The following is an 18,966-nucleotide window of genomic DNA, read 5'->3' on the forward strand; positions in this document are numbered from 1 at the left end:
CGGCCGCCATCTTTCTTTCCAGAGAGGAGCGGGCGGGCTGGTCAACGCCCTTCCCCCTCCGGGCAGTCTTGGTGGCGCGGATCAACACAAGTCCATTTGCTTTTCTGCTCCAAGCGGCTGGTTCTCTGTGCTAAGTCCTTGTGCCTCCAGGGCCGTGGCCGTGCCGGAGAGCCGCTCGTGGGGGGCAGCTGGCGACCTCGGTGGGGCGTGGGGGACGGCCCACAAAGCCCCCCTTCCCATGAGGTCCCCGCCGCTCCCCCCCCCGAGCCCGGCTCAAACCTGCTTTCCACAAGGCTCCCGTGCGGCCGCCATCTTTCTTTCCAGAGAGGAGCGGGCGGGCTGGTCAACGCCCTTCCCCCTCCGGGCAGTCTTGGTGGCGCGGATCAACACAAGTCCATTTGCTTTTCTGCTCCAAGCGGCTGGTTCTCTGTGCTAAGTCCTTGTGCCTCCGGGGCCGTGGCCGTGCCGGAGAGCCGCTCGTGGGGGGCAGCTGGCGACCTCGGTGGGGCGTGGGGGACGGCCCACAAAGCCCCCCTTCCCATGAGGTCCCCGCTGCTCCCCCCCCCGAGCCCGGCTCAAACCTGCTTTCCACAAGGCTCCCGTGCGGCCGCCATCTTTCTTTCCAGAGAGGAGCGGGCGGGCTGGTCAACGCCCTTCCCCCTCCGGGCAGTCTTGGTGGCGCGGATCAACACAAGTCCATTTGCTTTTCTGCTCCAAGCGGCTGGTTCTCTGTGCTAAGTCCTTGTGCCTCCGGGGCCGTGGCCGTGCCGGAGAGCCGCTCGTGGGGGGCAGCTGGCGACCTCGGTGGGGCGTGGGGGACGGCCCACAAAGCCCCCCTTCCCATGAGGTCCCTGCCGCTCCCCCCCCCGAGCCCGGCTCAAACCTGCTTTCCAAAAGGCTCCCGTGCGGCCGCCATCTTTCTTTCCAGAGAGGAGCGGGCGGGCTGGTCAACGCCCTTCCCCCTCCGGGCAGTCTTGGTGGCGCGGATCAACACAAGTCCATTTGCTTTTCTGCTCCAAGCGGCTGGTTCTCTGTGCTAAGTCCTTGTGCCTCCGGGGCCGTGGCCGTGCCGGAGAGCCGCTCGTGGGGGGCAGCTGGCGACCTCGGTGGGGCGTGGGGGACGGCCCACAAAGCCCCCCTTCCCATGAGGTCCCCGCCGCTCCCCCCCCCGAGCCCGGCTCAAACCTGCTTTCCAAAAGGCTCCCGTGCGGCCGCCATCTTTCTTTCCAGAGAGGAGCGGGCGGGCTGGTCAACGCCCTTCCCCCTCCGGGCAGTCTTGGTGGCGCGGATCAACACAAGTCCATTTGCTTTTCTGCTCCAAGCGGCTGGTTCTCTGTGCTAAGTCCTTGTGCCTCCAGGGCCGTGGCCGTGCCGGAGAGCCGCTCGTGGGGGGCAGCTGGCGACCTCGGTGGGGCGTGGGGGACGGCCCACAAAGCCCCCCTTCCCATGAGGTCCCCGCCGCTCCCCCCCCCGAGCCCGGCTCAAACCTGCTTTCCACAAGGCTCCCGTGCGGCCGCCATCTTTCTTTCCAGAGAGGAGCGGGCGGGCTGGTCAACGCCCTTCCCCCTCCGGGCAGTCTTGGTGGCGCGGATCAACACAAGTCCATTTGCTTTTCTGCTCCAAGCGGCTGGTTCTCTGTGCTAAGTCCTTGTGCCTCCGGGGCCGTGGCCGTGCCGGAGAGCCGCTCGTGGGGGGCAGCTGGCGACCTCGGTGGGGCGTGGGGGACGGCCCACAAAGCCCCCCTTCCCATGAGGTCCCCGCCGCTCCCCCCCCCGAGCCCGGCTCAAACCTGCTTTCCACAAGGCTCCCGTGCGGCCGCCATCTTTCTTTCCAGAGAGGAGCGGGCGGGCTGGTCAACGCCCTTCCCCCTCCGGGCAGTCTTGGTGGCGCGGATCAACACAAGTCCATTTGCTTTTCTGCTCCAAGCGGCTGGTTCTCTGTGCTAAGTCCTTGTGCCTCCGGGGCCGTGGCCGTGCCGGAGAGCCGCTCGTGGGGGGCAGCTGGCGACCTCGGTGGGGCGTGGGGGACGGCCCACAAAGCCCCCCTTCCCATGAGGTCCCCGCCGCTCCCCCCCCCGAGCCCGGCTCAAACCTGCTTTCCAAAAGGCTCCCGTGCGGCCGCCATCTTTCTTTCCAGAGAGGAGCGGGCGGGCTGGTCAACGCCCTTCCCCCTCCGGGCAGTCTTGGTGGCGCGGATCAACACAAGTCCATTTGCTTTTCTGCTCCAAGCGGCTGGTTCTCTGTGCTAAGTCCTTGTGCCTCCGGGGCCGTGGCCGTGCCGGAGAGCCGCTCGTGGGGGGCAGCTGGCGACCTCGGTGGGGCGTGGGGGACGGCCCACAAAGCCCCCCTTCCCATGAGGTCCCCGCCGCTCCCCCCCCCGAGCCCGGCTCAAACCTGCTTTCCAAAAGGCTCCCGTGCGGCCGCCATCTTTCTTTCCAGAGAGGAGCGGGCGGGCTGGTCAACGCCCTTCCCCCTCCGGGCAGTCTTGGTGGCGCGGATCAACACAAGTCCATTTGCTTTTCTGCTCCAAGCGGCTGGTTCTCTGTGCTAAGTCCTTGTGCCTCCAGGGCCGTGGCCGTGCCGGAGAGCCGCTCGTGGGGGGCAGCTGGCGACCTCGGTGGGGCGTGGGGGACGGCCCACAAAGCCCCCCTTCCCATGAGGTCCCCGCCGCTCCCCCCCCCGAGCCCGGCTCAAACCTGCTTTCCACAAGGCTCCCGTGCGGCCGCCATCTTTCTTTCCAGAGAGGAGCGGGCGGGCTGGTCAACGCCCTTCCCCCTCCGGGCAGTCTTGGTGGCGCGGATCAACACAAGTCCATTTGCTTTTCTGCTCCAAGCGGCTGGTTCTCTGTGCTAAGTCCTTGTGCCTCCGGGGCCGTGGCCGTGCCGGAGAGCCGCTCGTGGGGGGCAGCTGGCGACCTCGGTGGGGCGTGGGGGACGGCCCACAAAGCCCCCCTTCCCATGAGGTCCCCGCCGCTCCCCCCCCCGAGCCCGGCTCAAACCTGCTTTCCACAAGGCTCCCGTGCGGCCGCCATCTTTCTTTCCAGAGAGGAGCGGGCGGGCTGGTCAACGCCCTTCCCCCTCCGGGCAGTCTTGGTGGCGCGGATCAACACAAGTCCATTTGCTTTTCTGCTCCAAGCGGCTGGTTCTCTGTGCTAAGTCCTTGTGCCTCCGGGGCCGTGGCCGTGCCGGAGAGCCGCTCGTGGGGGGCAGCTGGCGACCTCGGTGGGGCGTGGGGGACAGCCCACAAAGCCCCCCTTCCCATGAGGTCCCCGCCGCTCCCCCCCCCCCCCGAGCCCGGCTCAAACCTGCTTTCCACAAGGCTCCCGTGCGGCCGCCATCTTTCTTTCCAGAGAGGAGCGGGCGGGCCGGTCAACGCCCTTCCCCCTCCGGGCAGTCTTGGTGGCGCGGATCAACACAAGTCCATTTGCTTTTCTGCTCCAAGCGGCTGGTTCTCTGTGCTAAGTCCTTGTGCCTCCGGGGCCGTGGCCGTGCCGGAGAGCCGCTCGTGGGGGGCAGCTGGCGACCTCGGTGGGGCGTGGGGGACGGCCCACAAAGCCCCCCTTCCCATGAGGTCCCCGCCGCTCCCCCCCCGAGCCCGGCTCAAACCTGCTTTCCACAAGGCTCCCGTGCGGCCGCCATCTTTCTTTCCAGAGAGGAGCGGGCGGGCTGGTCTCTCCGTTCATTTTTATTCAACTAATAACTGATAATTTTCAGTTGATGCCAGGTGAGTATGTGTTGAAGCACATATAACATTTGAAAGCTTGGTGGGAAATGTCCATTCACTTACCCTTTTTCTACTTGTGTAAACAAATGAGTTCCCCAGAACACCACGTTAATTGACTCCTGTGATAAACCTGGTTTAATCACAGATTCCTATGTCATATCTATTTTGTGCTTTGTGAAATTTTTTTCTATTTCTTTTTTTTTGGATCAAATCTAATGGTGCTCAGGGAACTACTACTGGATTGGGGCAGTGAAGAGAATCCAATCCAGGCCTCCACCTGCAAAAGCATGTGTTCCAACCCTTTGAGTCATATTCCTGGTTCTCGTGGGTTTTTTGTTTGTTTGTTTGGTTGGTTGGTTTGGTTTGGTTTTTAGCTTTTTGGCTGTGCTCAGGGTTGCTGGTTCTGCATTCAGGAATCACTCCTGGGAGAGCTCGAGGAATCAAACCCGGGTTGGCCACATGCAAGGAAAATGCCCTACGCACTGTACTTATTGCTCAGGCCCTTCATGTATGTGTTTTCATATTAATTAAAAATTAACAATTTTCAACTTGGATGGACAGTTGAGTGAGAGCGTAGTTAGAAAAAGGATGGTTGGAGCTGATTTGTTAAAGCAGCAACTCCAAGGTCTTACTCAAAAGTCAGTCTTAAAAGGTGTCAATGGACTCAGGGACTACTGAGTTAGGGATACAATCCCTCATAGGAAAAGGAAAGGGTTGTGTAGGGTGGGCGCAAAAGAACATTTTGGCAAGGAAATAGGACCATAAGTAAAGTGGGGTGACCCTGAGAAGGCACATATTAGTGACTCTGCCACTCCTTGGTCCCAAGTCGACATGAGAGGGTATGTCTATCCACAGGCTACCTAAATCGCCAAAGTCTCCAAAGAGAAGGAAATAAGGAAATTCCTTTTTAAAAAATTTATTTATTTTTGCTTTTTTGGTCATACCTGGCGATGTACAGGGGATACTCCTGGCTCTGCACTCAGGAATTACTCCTGGCAGTGCTTGGGGGACCATATAGGATGCTGGGTGGGGATCGAACGGGGGTCAGCCTCGAGCCACGTGCAAGGCAAATACCCCACCCGCTATCCTATCACTCCAGCCCCGGAGAAAATTCTTGATGCATGATTCCCCGTTCCTATGAAGGCTGTCTCAGGACTACAGCTGTTTTCAGATCAGGAATTAAGTGTAAAGTTAGGCAAACCCCCCCTGGAGGCAGAGGGCCAAGACCAAAACATCCCAGGACTGGACTCTTGATTGGGAGCTGCAGGTAGAAGCAGGACAAAGGGCTATCTGAGCATATAAGAGGTGCCACTTCTGGATTGTGACTCCCCACACCCCCTTCCCTGCCATGAGCCTCATTGTGACCCAACACGCTTATCAGTTTTTAGGTGTCTCTAGGACCTGGTATGGGTGCAGTGTGGGTCTGGGTTGGTGGGGGGGGTGGCCCAGGTGGCCCTAGAACCCCCCCACCATGGAATCCCAACTTCGGTATAACATCCTGGGAAACTGCAATCAGTACCAAGAAAGTCCCCTAGATGCTGAGGCCTCCCTCCTCCTGCTGTTGGGTCTCATCCTGTTTGTCAACATTGGGATCAACGTGACAACTATGGTCAGTAATGGTTGGGGATGGCCCTTAGGGGTGAAGAGGGCTGAGGGTGGGAGCCTGCAGGGGGACTGGGTCTCGCTGGGGACAGGGTGGGGCATGGAGTGAGAGTCTGTCCTTCACTCCCACTCCACCCCATCTCCAGATGTGGCACAGGCTCCAGAATGCCTTAGACAAGATGATCTCCTGGACGAATAAGAAAAGTAAGTATGGCAACTTGAGGTTGGACACCCCCCTCCCCACAGCCACCATCATGATCTTCCTCATATTGTTTTGGGGCCACACCTGATGATGCTTAGGGGTTACTCCTGGCTCTGTACTCAGGAATTACTCCTGGCAGTGCTCAGGAGACCATATGGGATGCTGGGGATCGAACTCAGTTCTGCTGCATACAAGACAACCCTACTGTACTACCATCTGACCCTAGGCTATCTTAATTCTGATAATTTCCCTAAACTCAGGGACTCTTGCCTCCCCCAGGTGAACCCACCAAGCCTCCTGAAAGCTGCCCTAAAGATCACCCAGCCAAGGCCCAAGACCTCCACATCCACTGCTCCCTGGACCCTGTAGAAGTGAAGCTGGCTCAGTCCACTTCTTTTTCCTCATTCCACCATCTCCAAAATCTCTCCTGCCAACGCCACTGCCGACCCCCCCGCCATCGCAGTCGCCGCCACCACCACCACCATCACCACCGCCGCCCACACCATCGCTCCCCCCGACGCACCTGTCCCCACCACCGTCCCTGCAGCCACCAGCCAAAGCAGTTTCCCCAGAATGGCTCAGTTTTCCATAGTAAACAACACTGTTACAGGAGGTTGCATGCACCCTCCTCTAATGGGGAAGACCTGCAGGTCTACCTGGAGGAGGATGACTTGTCATACCCACGTCCCAAGAAGCCACAGAGACCCTGGGGGGGCCTCTGCAAGCGATTAGACCTGGCCTCTAACATGGAACTGTGGGGCCGTAGCGGAGGGATCCTGGCCAGCCTGCCACCACCCTCTCTTTACCTGTCTCCTGAGTTGCGCCTCATGCCCAAGCGTGTGGAGGCCAAGTCTGAGCTGAGGCTGCAGACTTACAGGCCCCACTCCTCACAGTCTCACATCTGGGAGAACGTGGAGGCTGAGCAGTGCACCCTACCTCCACCACCTCCCCGGCGGCTGCCCCTTAACTCTTCCTGTGCCCCTGGAATGCACAGTCCATACCCCTCAAGAGGTCACCTTATGTATGATTCCTGGCATCAGCGGAGGCACTGTCAGCAAAGCTCTGAGGTTCCGTGTGCCCTGGTACCCCGGGGATCCCGGCCCGAGACCCGGGAGCACCACTCCCCACATTCCCACCGGAGAAGCCTCCCCAGCGCGATTTACTGTCAGCCCAACCGCAGCCCACACTCCTCCATGGCACACTTGAGCCACAACAGCCGGGAAACCCATGACGGCCGGCGACGGGCAGCTGAATGGGCTGAGGCACTGCCTGCTCGGCACCCTCTGACCACCTCCACCTCCCTCAGCGTGTTGAATGAGATCCCATGCCAAAGGGGCTCGGTCCCCAATTCAGTCATGCCTCCCCATTCTTCCCAGCCCTCGCCTGAAGTCCAGACTGCTGAGCCCCCCACGCCTGCACCTACCTTCGTGCCACTCAGCCGGAGCCCCGGGGACAAAGCCAACCATCAGGTGTATGACAGCCTGGAATTGAAGCGGCAGGTGCAGGAGAGCAGAGCGCGGGCCAACTCGCTGCCATCGCCCTCCACGTTGGCCTCCAGACCCTCTCTGCAACGGAGCCGGAATATGAAACACAACTAAGGGCAGCCGTGGGGGTGGGCAGGCGTGGAGAGGGCAATAAAAAACAGAGTTCAGGAAACACTGTGGTGTTCTGTGGCTTGGAAGCACCAGTCCCTCAGCCAGTCTGTGTCTTAACCCCGAACTTCTGAAATTTGAAACCCTTGTCCCCTTCTTGCTGGGAGGTTCCCTTCGAGTTGGCCACAGTCTCTCCTCATCCAGCATCAGGCAATGCACTAGCTGTTGCAGCTGGAAGTTCCAAAGCACTGGTTTCTGGATGCCTACTCTCTCTCTCAGATTTCCCTACCTCCACAGGGAGCTCAGATTCTGGAAGTGGGGATCTACATCTGAAAAATAAAGACTGTGACCCAGGCTCAGCAGAAAGATCAAAGCTCTGGTATTCTAGCTAGACCTTCCCCAGGACTCTGAGGCCAAGGACTTTTCAGTGCTGGTCACGATAGTGGAGATGGAGTGTTTAAAGAACTGAGTAGGAGATAGTGAAGGAGTGATTGAGGACGAGAGGACAAGAGGGTTCTACTACCCAGGCTCAGCTGACCTAAACCCTGTTACCAGGGAGACTCAACTCTGGGCCCTCCATTTCTACCCCTTCCCTCAATTGTGACTGCCCCATTATGACCCAGTCCTCCCAACTCCTCCACTAGAGGAGGCTGGGCCCCTAGTGAGTATGCGGGGGGCATGGGGCCCAGGTAGTCCTGGGGCCCCCGGCCATGGGTGAGCAAGCTTACCATGGCGCCCAAGTGTGCTCCAGCGCCAACCCCAGGAAGTGCCAGGACCTAGGAGACTCAATTCTTCTGATTCTGGGCAGCTTCATCTTGCTCAACGTGGGGATCAATGTGGTGACTCTGGTCAGGACTGGGCCTGGGCAGCAAGGTTGGGGGAGACCTGGGGTCTCCAAGGGGCTGACGTGGGAGGGCTGCTGGGATGTGACCAAAGATTTCTGCGTTCACCCAACTTTTGGATTCTGCCCTCCTTCTGCTTTCCTCAGCTCTGGAGGCATCTGAAGAGCTCCTTGCGGATTATTTTCCATCATTTTTTCCCCAAAGGTGAGTAGTTCCATGGAGCACTGGCTCTTGGAGATGCGGGCCTTCTCCCTGCCTGTCTCTCTGTTTCCCTTCTCGACCCTCTGTCTCGTCCCATCCTCTCTTTCCCTGCAGACAAGCAGCACAACTGTCTGGGAGGCCATCCCATGTGTATGCGGTGCTCTCCAAATCCCAAGAATCTGTGCTCGAGAGCCTCCTCCCGCTTCTACCGTCACCCGAGCTTCCCACTTGGGCGCTCTAGCCACCTCGACTCCTGGATGCCAGACATGAGTGATGAGAAGGCTTTTAAGTGCTGTTGGAAGCCCTCTCAGTGTGGACATGGTGGGGCTCCCACAGAAATTCCATGGGAACTGAGCAAGGAGGGGATGGTGGGAGCAGGGGAGGCCCCACAGGCCCAGAACTTAAAGACCCAAACCAACTTCCTCTCCAAGCAAGACGTGTCTTCCCAACCCACCAGAATGAACAAGTTGGATATGGTTCCCCTCCACTTGCCCCAAGAGATCAAGACTAAGACCCCAGACTCTGCCCCTGCGCAGGCCAGTGACCCCTCTTCAGTCCCCACAGCTGAGCAGGTCCCCTTCTCCAAGACAGACCCCCCAGTTCAGACCCCTCAGGATAGCTCCTATCAAGCCCAGATCAGCTCCCCAGTCTCTATTTCTGATCACAGCACCCCCCAGGCCCAGGTCCACTCCCCCACCCTGGAGCATACTCCCACCCAGACCCAGGGCCATGAACTCAACTCAGTTCACACAGTGACCCAGGTCCCAACCCCTGCCCCCTCACATGCCTCAGTCGCCCTGGGCCACACTCCTGAGAACACGACATCCCATGGCCCAGCCCCCATGGTGGGTGCCGCTCATACAACTCATGCCCACACCCATGTCGAGGTCCCTGCCCCAAATTTTGCCCCAGTCACTCCCCTAACTTTTGTTCCAGTTGTTACTGCTGCCCCAGCCCCTACACCAGCCCCTGTCCCAGTCCCCACCACAACCCCTGCCTCCTCAGTCTCTGCTTCTATCCCTGTGCCCACCCCTGGCCCCACCTTGGCTCCTAACCCTGTGACCTTCAACCATGGCCTCTCCACTGGTCATGTGGTTTATGACGCCCGCAGGGTCAAGCAAAACTTATTACAAGTTTGTCCCCCCCAGCACTCTGGTTTCCCCAGAAAAGACCTAGGAGCCCTCATCATGTCCCAGGAGGGACCAGGCCTGTTGAGCTCTGATACACCTGGGCAAGCTTCAAAGCCAAGTGATGAAGACAGTGCCAAGACTTCTATGGGATCCATACTGGGTTACCTGGAGCTGGGAAATATGGAATGGAAGCTCTCAAAGGATGCTGAAGACAAGTTCTCACAGTCCAAATCATTTCCTTATTGCAGCTTCCATCCTTGCAGTTCTGAAGGAAAAACTACAGACCCCCAGGCCTCAGTCTGTCCCAAATTCCTGGTCTATTCGAAGGATGCAGCACCTTCCCAGCCCTGCTTTCATTCTCCAACCAACACTTGGAACTCACAATGCATGCCACCACCATGCACTCTTTCTCTACCACTTGCTCCCCCTCGATCCTTTGTTTTTGATCACCCCAGCAACCACTTGAAGCCTACCCTAAATACTTCTGCCATTCTCATAGCCTCCAAGTCTCCTAGGTCCAGTCCTGCTCCCCAGTGCCCCAACCCTCCCCCTCATTCCATTCCAACCTCATTCCAACCTCAGCCCCCCAAACTTCATGAAAATATAAATTTTACCCAAGACTCTGGACACCATAAGACCCCAGACCCTTCAAAAGAGTCTATAGTTCTCAGGAAACCAGGCCTTAGCCAAAATTTAGGCTTCCATAACAGTGCAAGTCTTTGCAAGGGCCTAGTTCCTTCTCAAGACTCTGAGCTTCACAAGAACCCAATAATTAATGAAGATGTGGGCCCCCCAAAGAATTCGGGTCTTACAAAAGAGACTGATAATTTTAGGAATCCAAGTCTCACCCAACCCTCCGACCTCCACGAGAACATACCATTTCCCAAAAAATCTGACAGTCAGAAGAGCCCAGGTTTTACACGAGATTCAAATGTCTATGGAAATCCAGAACAAAACCAAAAGACTATGGTCTATAAAAATCAAGATGTCTCCCCAAAAAGTTGTCTCCATAACCATTCAGGCCCTTCTCAAGATTCTACAAGTTGCGGAAGTACAGGTAATAGTCAAATGCCAGTAATTTCTAGGAGTGAAGATTCTGGTCCACAGAAATGTGTTTCCCAGGACTCCAGAGTAATCAAGAGCTCAGATCTTTCCCAAGAATCTGGTGTCCAGAAGAATCCGGACTTTGCCCAAACCTCTCATCTCCACAAGGAATCAGGAGACTACAAGAACCCATGTCTTACTCAAGATTCTGACCCTCACAAGAATCTTAGCCTAGCAACTGAAGCTAAACAGAGATTTGTTTTTGCCCATGGTGTTGGAATTTGCAGGAATCCAGAAAACAGTCAAGATTCCAATTTCCAAAAGTACCCAGGAGTTCATCAAAATTGTGATCCCAGTAAGAAACATGTCTTTATTCAAGACTCTGGCCAGCTCAAGCATATAGGTGTTTCCCAGGAATCCACTCCAAATCATGACCACAAGCCAAATGACCTTGCTCGAGGTATTGGATCTGTCCAAGTCTTGGGTCCACTTCAGGCCCCCAAATCAACAGAGTCCCCGATGAAATCATTTGTATCTAAGGAGTGTCCTCAGGAGAATGCAGAGCCACATGTGTCATGGATTTCTATTCCACCCAATCATAATTCCTGCTCTTCCAAGTGCCAGGTGGTCCACAATGACCTGCAGACCTTCTCAGAGGTACCCGTGCTAGTTGAGTTGCAGCCGTCCACCAAGCAAACAGGAAGCCAGGACTGGGTATACCACCCTGTAAATATAGCTCCTTCAGTCTGCCAGAATTATCGCCAGATGTCTGTGCCTCCCAAAAGCAACTGGAAGCCCTACTATCCTGGGCCAGGCACTCGATTAGGTCATGTGGTCTTTGATGCTCGTCAGAGACAGTTTGGAGTGGGCAGGGACAAGTGTGAAGCTCTATTTCCCAGGCGCTTTCGTCCAGACATAGCCAGTAATTCAGCAGAGTGGGAATATCAGTATGTTATGAGGAACTTTGACAAAGAGGGGACAAAAATGCATCAAGAATAAAGAGGAGAGAAAAGTGTTTTGTGGTTGTTTGAGAACATCCACCCAAGTCCTTCTTTTCTTTTTGTTTTTTGTTTTTTTGGGTCACACCTGGCGATGCGCAGAGGTTACTCCTGGCTTTGCATTCAGGAATTACTCCTGGCAGTGCTCAGGGAACCATATGGGATGCTGGGAATCGAACCTGGGTCAGCCGTGTGCAAGGCAAACCCGCTGTACTATCGCTCCAGCTCCACAAGTCCCCCCCCCTTTTAAATTCAGGGATAGAGCCTGGTACTCACACACTCAAGGTAAGGGTTCTATTGTTGAGCCACATCCCTGGTCCTCAGTCCCATTTCAGCTCGGGAGGGTTAGGGCTACACTGGCAGTGCTCAAGGTCTGTTCCTGGTTCTATGCTCAGGGGTCACTCCTGGTGTTCTTGGGATAGAGCTGGGATGGGAACATACAAAACAAGGCAAGAGCCTTAACCCCTAACCCTTAAATGTCTGGAAACCCTTCCCTCTCATCCAGCCCCATTCTGAATCCCTGCCCTGCACATACACCCAGACTCTCTTTTTTTGTTTTTTTGGATCACACCTGGCGATGAACAGGGCTTACTCCTGGCTCTGCACTCAGGAATTACTCCTGGTGGTGTTCAGGGACCATAGGGGATGCTGGGGATTGAACCCAGGTCAGCCGCTTGCAAGGCAAATGCTCTACCTGCTGTGCTGTCACTCTGGCCCCCCAGCCTCACTCTTAATGCTGCTCATCGACAAGACCTGCTGATGAACGATTCCTGTTCCTGCTTTGTCTTCATGTTTGCAGAACTAAATCCTGAGCCCCAAGAATTAAATTCTCAAATGTAGGACACCTGTAGAAGCGATAGAGGTCACTCCAAAAGCCTCCGCCCCACTCGGCCCAGCAAGCTACCAAGGGTATCCTGCCCGCACAGCAGAGCCTGGCAAGCTACCCATGGCGTATTCGATATGCCAAAAACAGTAACAAGGGGTCTCATTCCCCTGACCCTGAAAGAGCCTTCAATACGGCAGCATTGGGAGGGACGAGTAAGGAGAGGCTGCTAAAATTTCAGGGTTGGGATGAATAGAGACGTTACTGGCGCCCGCTTGAGCTAATCGATGAACAATGGGATGACAGTGACAGTGACAGTAGCCACTAACAAAAAAAACTACAATAATGTAAATTCAGGCCCTGTGGAAGGTTTAGAGCTCCTCCTTTGCAAGCTGTGGTAGTTCATATCTCTGGAGTCCTGCATGGTACCCCTAGCACTGCTGGGTGTGGTCCCAAAGTGAGCACTGCACCCAGGAGTAGCCCCTGAACACCACATTTGGTGTCTACCCCCATGCACCCCCAAAAGAATGTAGAATGCAAATTGGATACAATTTTAAAATTCTGTTCCTTGGTCTCACTTTTAGTACTCAGGTAGACTGTGGCTACTGGATTGGACAGCACCGATTTAGAGCAGCTCCATCAAGAGTAATATGCATATCCCTTCCCTAAGTCAGGTCACCCCCTTATTCCTAATATTGCCACCTTGATTCCAAGGAGATAAAGCAATGGTTGTTTTGTTTTGGGGACACACCCAGCAGTGCTCAGGGGTTACTTCCAACTCTGCACTCAGGAGTTACTCCTGGCAGTGCTCAGGAGATCATGAGGGATGCAGCGGATAGAACCTAGGTTGGCCATGTGCAAACACCCTACCCATTGTACTATCCTCTGCCCCAAAGCAACGTTTTAGATTTTATTTTTGTTATTTTTTGCTTTTTGGGTCACACCCGGTGATGCACAGGGGTTACTATTGGCTCTACACTCAGGAATTACCCCTGGCGGTGCTCAGGGGACCATATGGGATGCTGGGAATCGAACCTGGGTTGGCCACAAGGCAAACGCCCTACCCGCTGTGCTATTGCTCCAGCCCCACGTTTTAGATTTTAAATATCTAAACTTTCTCTTGTTGCCATCCACAGCATCCTCAAAACTCACCCTTGTGAGATAGCTTGAATGGCAAAGTATATGCTTTGCATGTGTAGGCCCTGAGTTCAAACCCCAGCAGAACATGGCCTCCAAGCACTGCTTGTGTGGCCCTGGGGAAAAAGAAAAAATATATATCACAAAGAAAAGTTACTCTTAGAAAGCATAGAGAACTTGTTTTTAGTTTGTTTGGTTTTATTTTGGGGAAAATGATCCCTGGCTTTATGCTCAGGGATCATTCCTGGTGGAGATTTGGAGATCATATGCAGTGCTAAAGAAGGAACCAGGGTCAAGTGCCTTAATCTCTGCCCTATCTCTGAGAACTTGTTTCATTTTTGTTTTGTTTTGTTTTGTTTTTGAACCACATGGCTATGCTCAGGACTTACTCCTAGCTCTGCACTCAGGATCACTACTGATGGTGCTTGGGGGATCATATGGAATGCTGGGGATCAAACCTGGTTTGCAGATAAGGCAAGCGTCTTACCCACTATACTCTCTCCACACCTCCCACACTCCAAAACCTTTTTTTAAGGGTGGCTCAGAGGCCATCATTGGGGAGGAAGGCAAGATGGAGATATATCCCAGACAGTGAGAAAGACCTCAGTCAGCACCAGATTTTATCAATCTGGTCTCTTGAATCACAACCAGCTGTATGAAAATCTATTTCCCTAATTATGTGTTGTGTTTTGGGGCTCTCGGTTGTTGGGGAGAAGAGCTCTCTTTGTCAGTGACTTGGTGCCACAGAGATAGGGGCTTCCCAAATTGAGCTCAGGTACTGCAACTTTAAAGATGAGCGTACGCCACAACCAGGTAATGGAACCTCTAGTGAGCCTATGTGAGCACCACCATGCCCCCAGGCAAGCACTATAACCATGCTTTAGGTACCTCAAGAATACAAGTGTACAATCACCTCTACTAAGGGAATACACACTGATCATGGTGACCACTGCTAATACTTGTGTTCAGCCAACCTGAAATGCAGCTCTTTGGTGGCCCACAGATACTACAGTAATAGTGGAAGGAGGACTAGAGGATGAAGGAAGAAAAAGAAATAGCAGTCTTGGGAACTGGAGAGAGAGTACAGCGGGGAGGGTGCTTGCCTTGAACACAGCTTCCCCAGATTTGATCCCTGGCATCCCATGTCGTCCTCCGAGCACCACCATAAGTAATTCCTGAGTACAGAGCCAGGAGAAACTCCTTAGCATCCAAAACAAAACCAAAAAAATGTCCTTGGGGCTGTCTAGATAGTACATCAGGTAGGGTGCTTGTCTTGGCACCTGACCAAGCCAGGCTCCATCCCTGCTACTGTATATGTTCCCCTGAGCCCTGTCAGGAGTGATCCAAGAGCACATCCAGGAGTAATCCCTGAGCACCATTGCGTATGGTCCAAAAAGCAAAATAAAGGTTTTTGTTTTCATGGGCCACAGTTAGCAATGCTCAGGGGTTAGTCTTGGCCTAGCGCTCAGGAATTATTCCTTGGGACCATATGGGATGTCAGGGATTGAACCCAGGCCAGCCACATGCAAGGCAAACACCTTTCCTGCTGTACTATCTCTCCAGTCTCATTGAAACGAAGTTTTAATTTCATGGAAAACCCCTTCTAGGGCTAAGCCAAGGCTCTTCTACCCACACATGGGATGTGCAGATCCCTGTTACCTCCAGACTCTAGCGTACAGCCTCCATTATTGTTTGATATTCAGATTCATCCTCTATTCCAATTTCCAACCTTGTCTGTGTATGGCTGGCTTGTGCTTAGAAAGATAAGAGGCGTTTGTCTCCATAGAAACTACAACTTCCATCAGTCTCTACTTTAGCGGAACAGGAAAGGCTGTGAGGGAGTGCCCCTCCCTCCTACCCCCGCCCAGGTATTACGGAAGACGAACTACAACTCCCATTAGAGCTTCAGGAGAGACTACACTGTGATCTCACCCTGAGGCGGGACCTGCGGGAACCACACGCACAGCATACAGAAAGGGGCGTGGTGGAAGTTTAGGGGTGTGACCTTGTGGCAGCAGGAAGAAGTTACCTGTAGAATATTCTATCCATTCTCTTCCCAGTCCGGGCAGCTGACCCTAAGAGGGAAGTTACAGAGTTTCAGCGTCTTGCTAAAAGAGGTAAGAGGAAATAAGAGCAGCCTAGGAGACGGCCCTTCTACACATACAAGGGGTCCAACTGCCACTTTTCACCTGCGAGTCGGATAACAGCCTATGAGGGCGGGACCAGCATGAGAAAAGGAAAAGGACGGCGGAGATCTTTATTCCGTTTCAAGACTGCCTTTGGAATCCATCCACAGATTCCTATGTGGAGTGAGGAGCACTCAGCCTTGGGAGCAGAGTACTACTAGGGTGATTTTTCCACAGAGAAGAAAAGAAGTATCTACGCTCCCTCGACTTGGAGTTTTCCCTAACCAAATACCCAGCGTCACATGGCTTCTGCCATCTGGGGGACTACACCCTGGTGGGGCCCCCCTCCCCCAGCCCCAGCGCGGCCTCTCACAGACATAGACTTCTGTTCTGGGGCACAACTGCAGGAGCTAACCCAGCTGATCCAGGAGCTGGGTGTACAGGAGAGCTGGAGCCAAGGGCCCAACCCGGGGCCAGACCTCCTCCAGGCCAAAGACTTTGTCTTCTCTTTGCTAGGTAAGTAACCTCTCCTGCCCTCCGGAACTTGCAGCTCTCCACCCAGCCCGGGCTCTGAGTCCTGCCCTGACTCTCCCTTCTCTTCCCTTCAGGTCTTGTTCACCAAAGGGACCCCCGCTTTCCTCCCCAGACAGAGCTCTTGCTGCTTCGTGGTGGGATTCGTGACGGTTCCCTCGACCTTGGACCAGCACACCTTGGGCCCTACACCAGGGGACCGCACTACCACACGGGCTTCACACTCCTGGTGCCAGTGTTTTCACTAGAGGGCTCTGGGCAAGAACTGCAGCTGGAAGTTCAGTCCTCTTCAGCATGGCTCTGCCTCCCAGAGCTGATTGACGGAACTGCAGTCAGGGAGGCATGGCAGGACTGCCTAGGACCCCCAGTCCCAGACGGATGTGGCTGCACTCACAGAGCCAAATGCCAAGACGGGACTCCCTTGGATCTGCGAGGCTCCATGGATCGGCCCCATGATTCTATCTCTGAACCGGGCCCACAAGTGTCTTTGGAAGAACTACCTAGTAACGTTTCAGGGTCAGAGTCCACCCCGCCGTCCCGACCAGATCTGGATTTTCCCGTTCCGTGGAAAACACCGGATGATGATGTCACCGAGGCGCCCGGCCTTGGCTCTGCCCCACGGCCGTCTGAGGTCCAGGAGGCATGGCCCACGTTGTGTGCTGCCCAAGTCGCCGCGTGGTTCTTTGCTTCGCTGGCCGCCGTGGCCGAGTGCCTGTTCCCGGTGCCGGGGGCCCCCCGTTTGGTCCACGCGGCACGCCACGCCGGTTTCACCACCGTCCTTCTAGCTACGCCTGGGCCCCCCCGTCGCCTGCTGCTCTTCGACCTAATACCCGCGGTATCTGTAGCCGGTTGGCCCGAGGGGGCTCGGAGCCACTCGTGGGCCGGCCCACTGGCCTCGGACTCGCCGTCCTTTTACCTGGTGCCCGGCGGCCACGGCGAAGGGCCGGGCGCCTCCGCCTGGCAGCTCTGCTTCGCCCGCCAGGAGCTGGCGCTCAAAGCGCGCATCCCGGCCCCGCTGCTGCAGGCGCACTCGGCCGCCCAGGCGCTGCTGCGCCCGCTGGTGGCCGGCACGCGGGCCTCGGCGCCCTACCTCCTGCGGACGCTGCTCTACTGGGCGTGCGAGCGGCTGCCCGCGCTCTACCTGGCTCGGCCGGAAAACGCCGGCGCCTGCTGCCTGGGGCTGCTGGATGAGCTGGGCCGAGCGCTCGAGGCCGGGGCGCTGCCGCACTATTTTCTGAGCGGCCGGAAGCTCCTCGCGGGCGACGGCGCGGCGCTGCTCGGAGCGTTGGCTCGGCTGCGCCGGGACCCTTCGGGGGCCCTGAGAGCCGCGGTGGAAGAAGCCAAGGCTGCGCGCAAGGGGGGCGGCCCAGCTGGCGCGGGCGGAGAGGCCCAGTGAGGACGCCGCCCCTCGGCGACGCGCGTGGAAAGCGCTCCTCTGGGCCACGAGCGCGGTGGAGGGGGCTGTTCGAGGCCCTCGCCCCCAGGCAAGCCGTGTGTCCCTGGGTCCCAGGCCCAGGTTCCCACTGCAGACGCCTCACCCCCTTCCGCCCCTTCCCGGGCCCTGGCCCTGGTGCTCGTGCCTCGTTCCGAATCCCAGGCCAGCACGATTCCCACCCTGGAGCAGCCTCCGGCCACCCTTGTCCCAATCCTCATGGCCTTGAAGCAGAGCTTGGGGACCACGAACTGACTCACTGGGGCGGCAAGGCCACGAGAGACGAAGAAGCTAAATTACGCCCGGGCTAGATGCCACTACCGTCTCCCATTTCCTGCTCTTCTCCCATTTTGTTCGTGCGGCTCCATCCTCCCGTCAGGGCAGAACCCCGTCTCCGTCCTCGGAGCTGCGGTCTCCCTGGAGCCCACCCTCTCCGTCCCCCGCTTCTGTCGAGTGCAGGCGCCTCGTTCCTCCTCTTAGCCCCGAGACGTGCGGCCTCCCGAGCTCCACCGCCTCCCGGGCCGTGCTCACCCGCCGCCTCGGAGGAACCCCGGGGTTCCACCCGCCCAGCCTCGCCACCCCCACTTTCCTGGCGTCTCCGCCCCCCGCCCCGCCCCCGGGCCGGCTCTCGGAGGAGGGGGAGCTCCTGCCGCCGCCGCCGCCGCCGCCTCAGCTTCCCCGGAGCTTCCCGCAGCCGCCGCCGCCGCCGCCGCCGCCGCCGCCGCCGCAGCCACCGCTCTGCTGGGTCCAGCCACCGGGCCCAGTGCTTTGACTTCGCCGGCGATCTGCGGAGACACCCTCCTTCCTTCCTGGGGGTCCGGGGCCCCTAGCCTGGCTCAGAGGGCAGCTCCCCTTGCGGGAGACAGGGAGGGAGGAGCCTGAAGCCGGAGCCAGCTACACCCGTCGCCGGATCAACGAGACAGGACAGGTCGAGGGGCGTCGGGGAAGAGGGGTGCTGTGAGCAGTCCCGGGGAGGTCGAGGAAGCTGTGGCCGAAAGCCCTGTTTCTGACTCGTGGGGGGTCTGTTCACATTTGGGGACTGGTGACAACGTGGGTGCACTTCTCCCAGGGGGCTGGTTGAATTGGAGGACGTGGATCTAAACAGCACCAGCTGTCCCCAAGAAAATTAAGGGGCAGTCGTAAAAATGCTCCTTGTTTTGAGGTGACAGGGCTCTCCAGACAATCCCTGGCTAGATGTACTAAAAAGGCAGATTTGGAGGTGACTTCAAAGAAGATTCGGAGGGTGACAAGGGGAGGAAAGGGTCTCAGCAGCTCGTGGTACGAGAAACGGGGGTGAGCTGGTGAGAAAGACAGGTATCCGGAGATTAAATCCTGGCATGCCTTCTCACCGAAGAGTGACAGTTTGAGTGTCTAAGACAGTCTGGGGTTGAGGGGCGAGTGGGATCCTCCCCACGGAGAGGGTGGCCTCGGAAAAGTCACAAGGTTGGGTTCCTCCTTGACATTGGCATCGCCCCAGTAGGGGTGGATGAGCTGAGAACCCACACTTTTCCGATTATAAGAGATAGGGTGAGAAATGCCTGGGGATACGGGCACATCTTGGAAATTTTGAGGGTCTTGGCGCTG

At 56.6% G+C, this 18,966-nt stretch overlaps 3 protein-coding genes across 3 annotated transcripts; all 3 read left to right on the forward strand.

Moving 5' to 3' along the window:
• Positions 1-5,193: 5,193 nt before the first annotated feature.
• On the forward strand, positions 5,194-7,124 carry SPEM2 (SPEM family member 2). The gene is made up of 3 exons (XM_056114797.1): positions 5,194-5,331; positions 5,471-5,528; positions 5,806-7,124. Exons 1-3 carry the CDS (start codon positions 5,194-5,196, stop codon positions 7,122-7,124), a joined length of 1,515 nt encoding a protein of 504 aa, XP_055970772.1.
• Positions 7,125-7,828: 704 nt separating this feature from the next.
• On the forward strand, positions 7,829-11,334 carry SPEM3 (SPEM family member 3). The gene is made up of 4 exons (XM_056114798.1): positions 7,829-7,966; positions 8,107-8,164; positions 8,276-8,701; positions 9,167-11,334. The coding sequence occupies exons 1-4, from the start codon at positions 7,829-7,831 to the stop codon at positions 11,332-11,334; spliced, it is 2,790 nt and encodes a 929-aa protein (XP_055970773.1).
• A 4,022-nt stretch (positions 11,335-15,356) lies between these two features.
• Positions 15,357-18,762, forward strand: TMEM102 (transmembrane protein 102). Its single transcript, XM_056114880.1, has 2 exons — positions 15,357-15,935; positions 16,028-18,762. The coding sequence occupies exons 1-2, from the start codon at positions 15,722-15,724 to the stop codon at positions 17,344-17,346; spliced, it is 1,533 nt and encodes a 510-aa protein (XP_055970855.1). The 5' UTR covers positions 15,357-15,721; the 3' UTR covers positions 17,347-18,762.
• The last annotated feature ends 204 nt before the right edge of the window (positions 18,763-18,966 follow it).

This window comes from Sorex fumeus, unplaced genomic scaffold (genome assembly GCF_029834395.1).
Source record: "Sorex fumeus unplaced genomic scaffold, SorFum_2.1 ptg000028l, whole genome shotgun sequence".
Lineage (NCBI taxonomy): Eukaryota > Metazoa > Chordata > Mammalia > Eulipotyphla > Soricidae > Sorex > Sorex fumeus.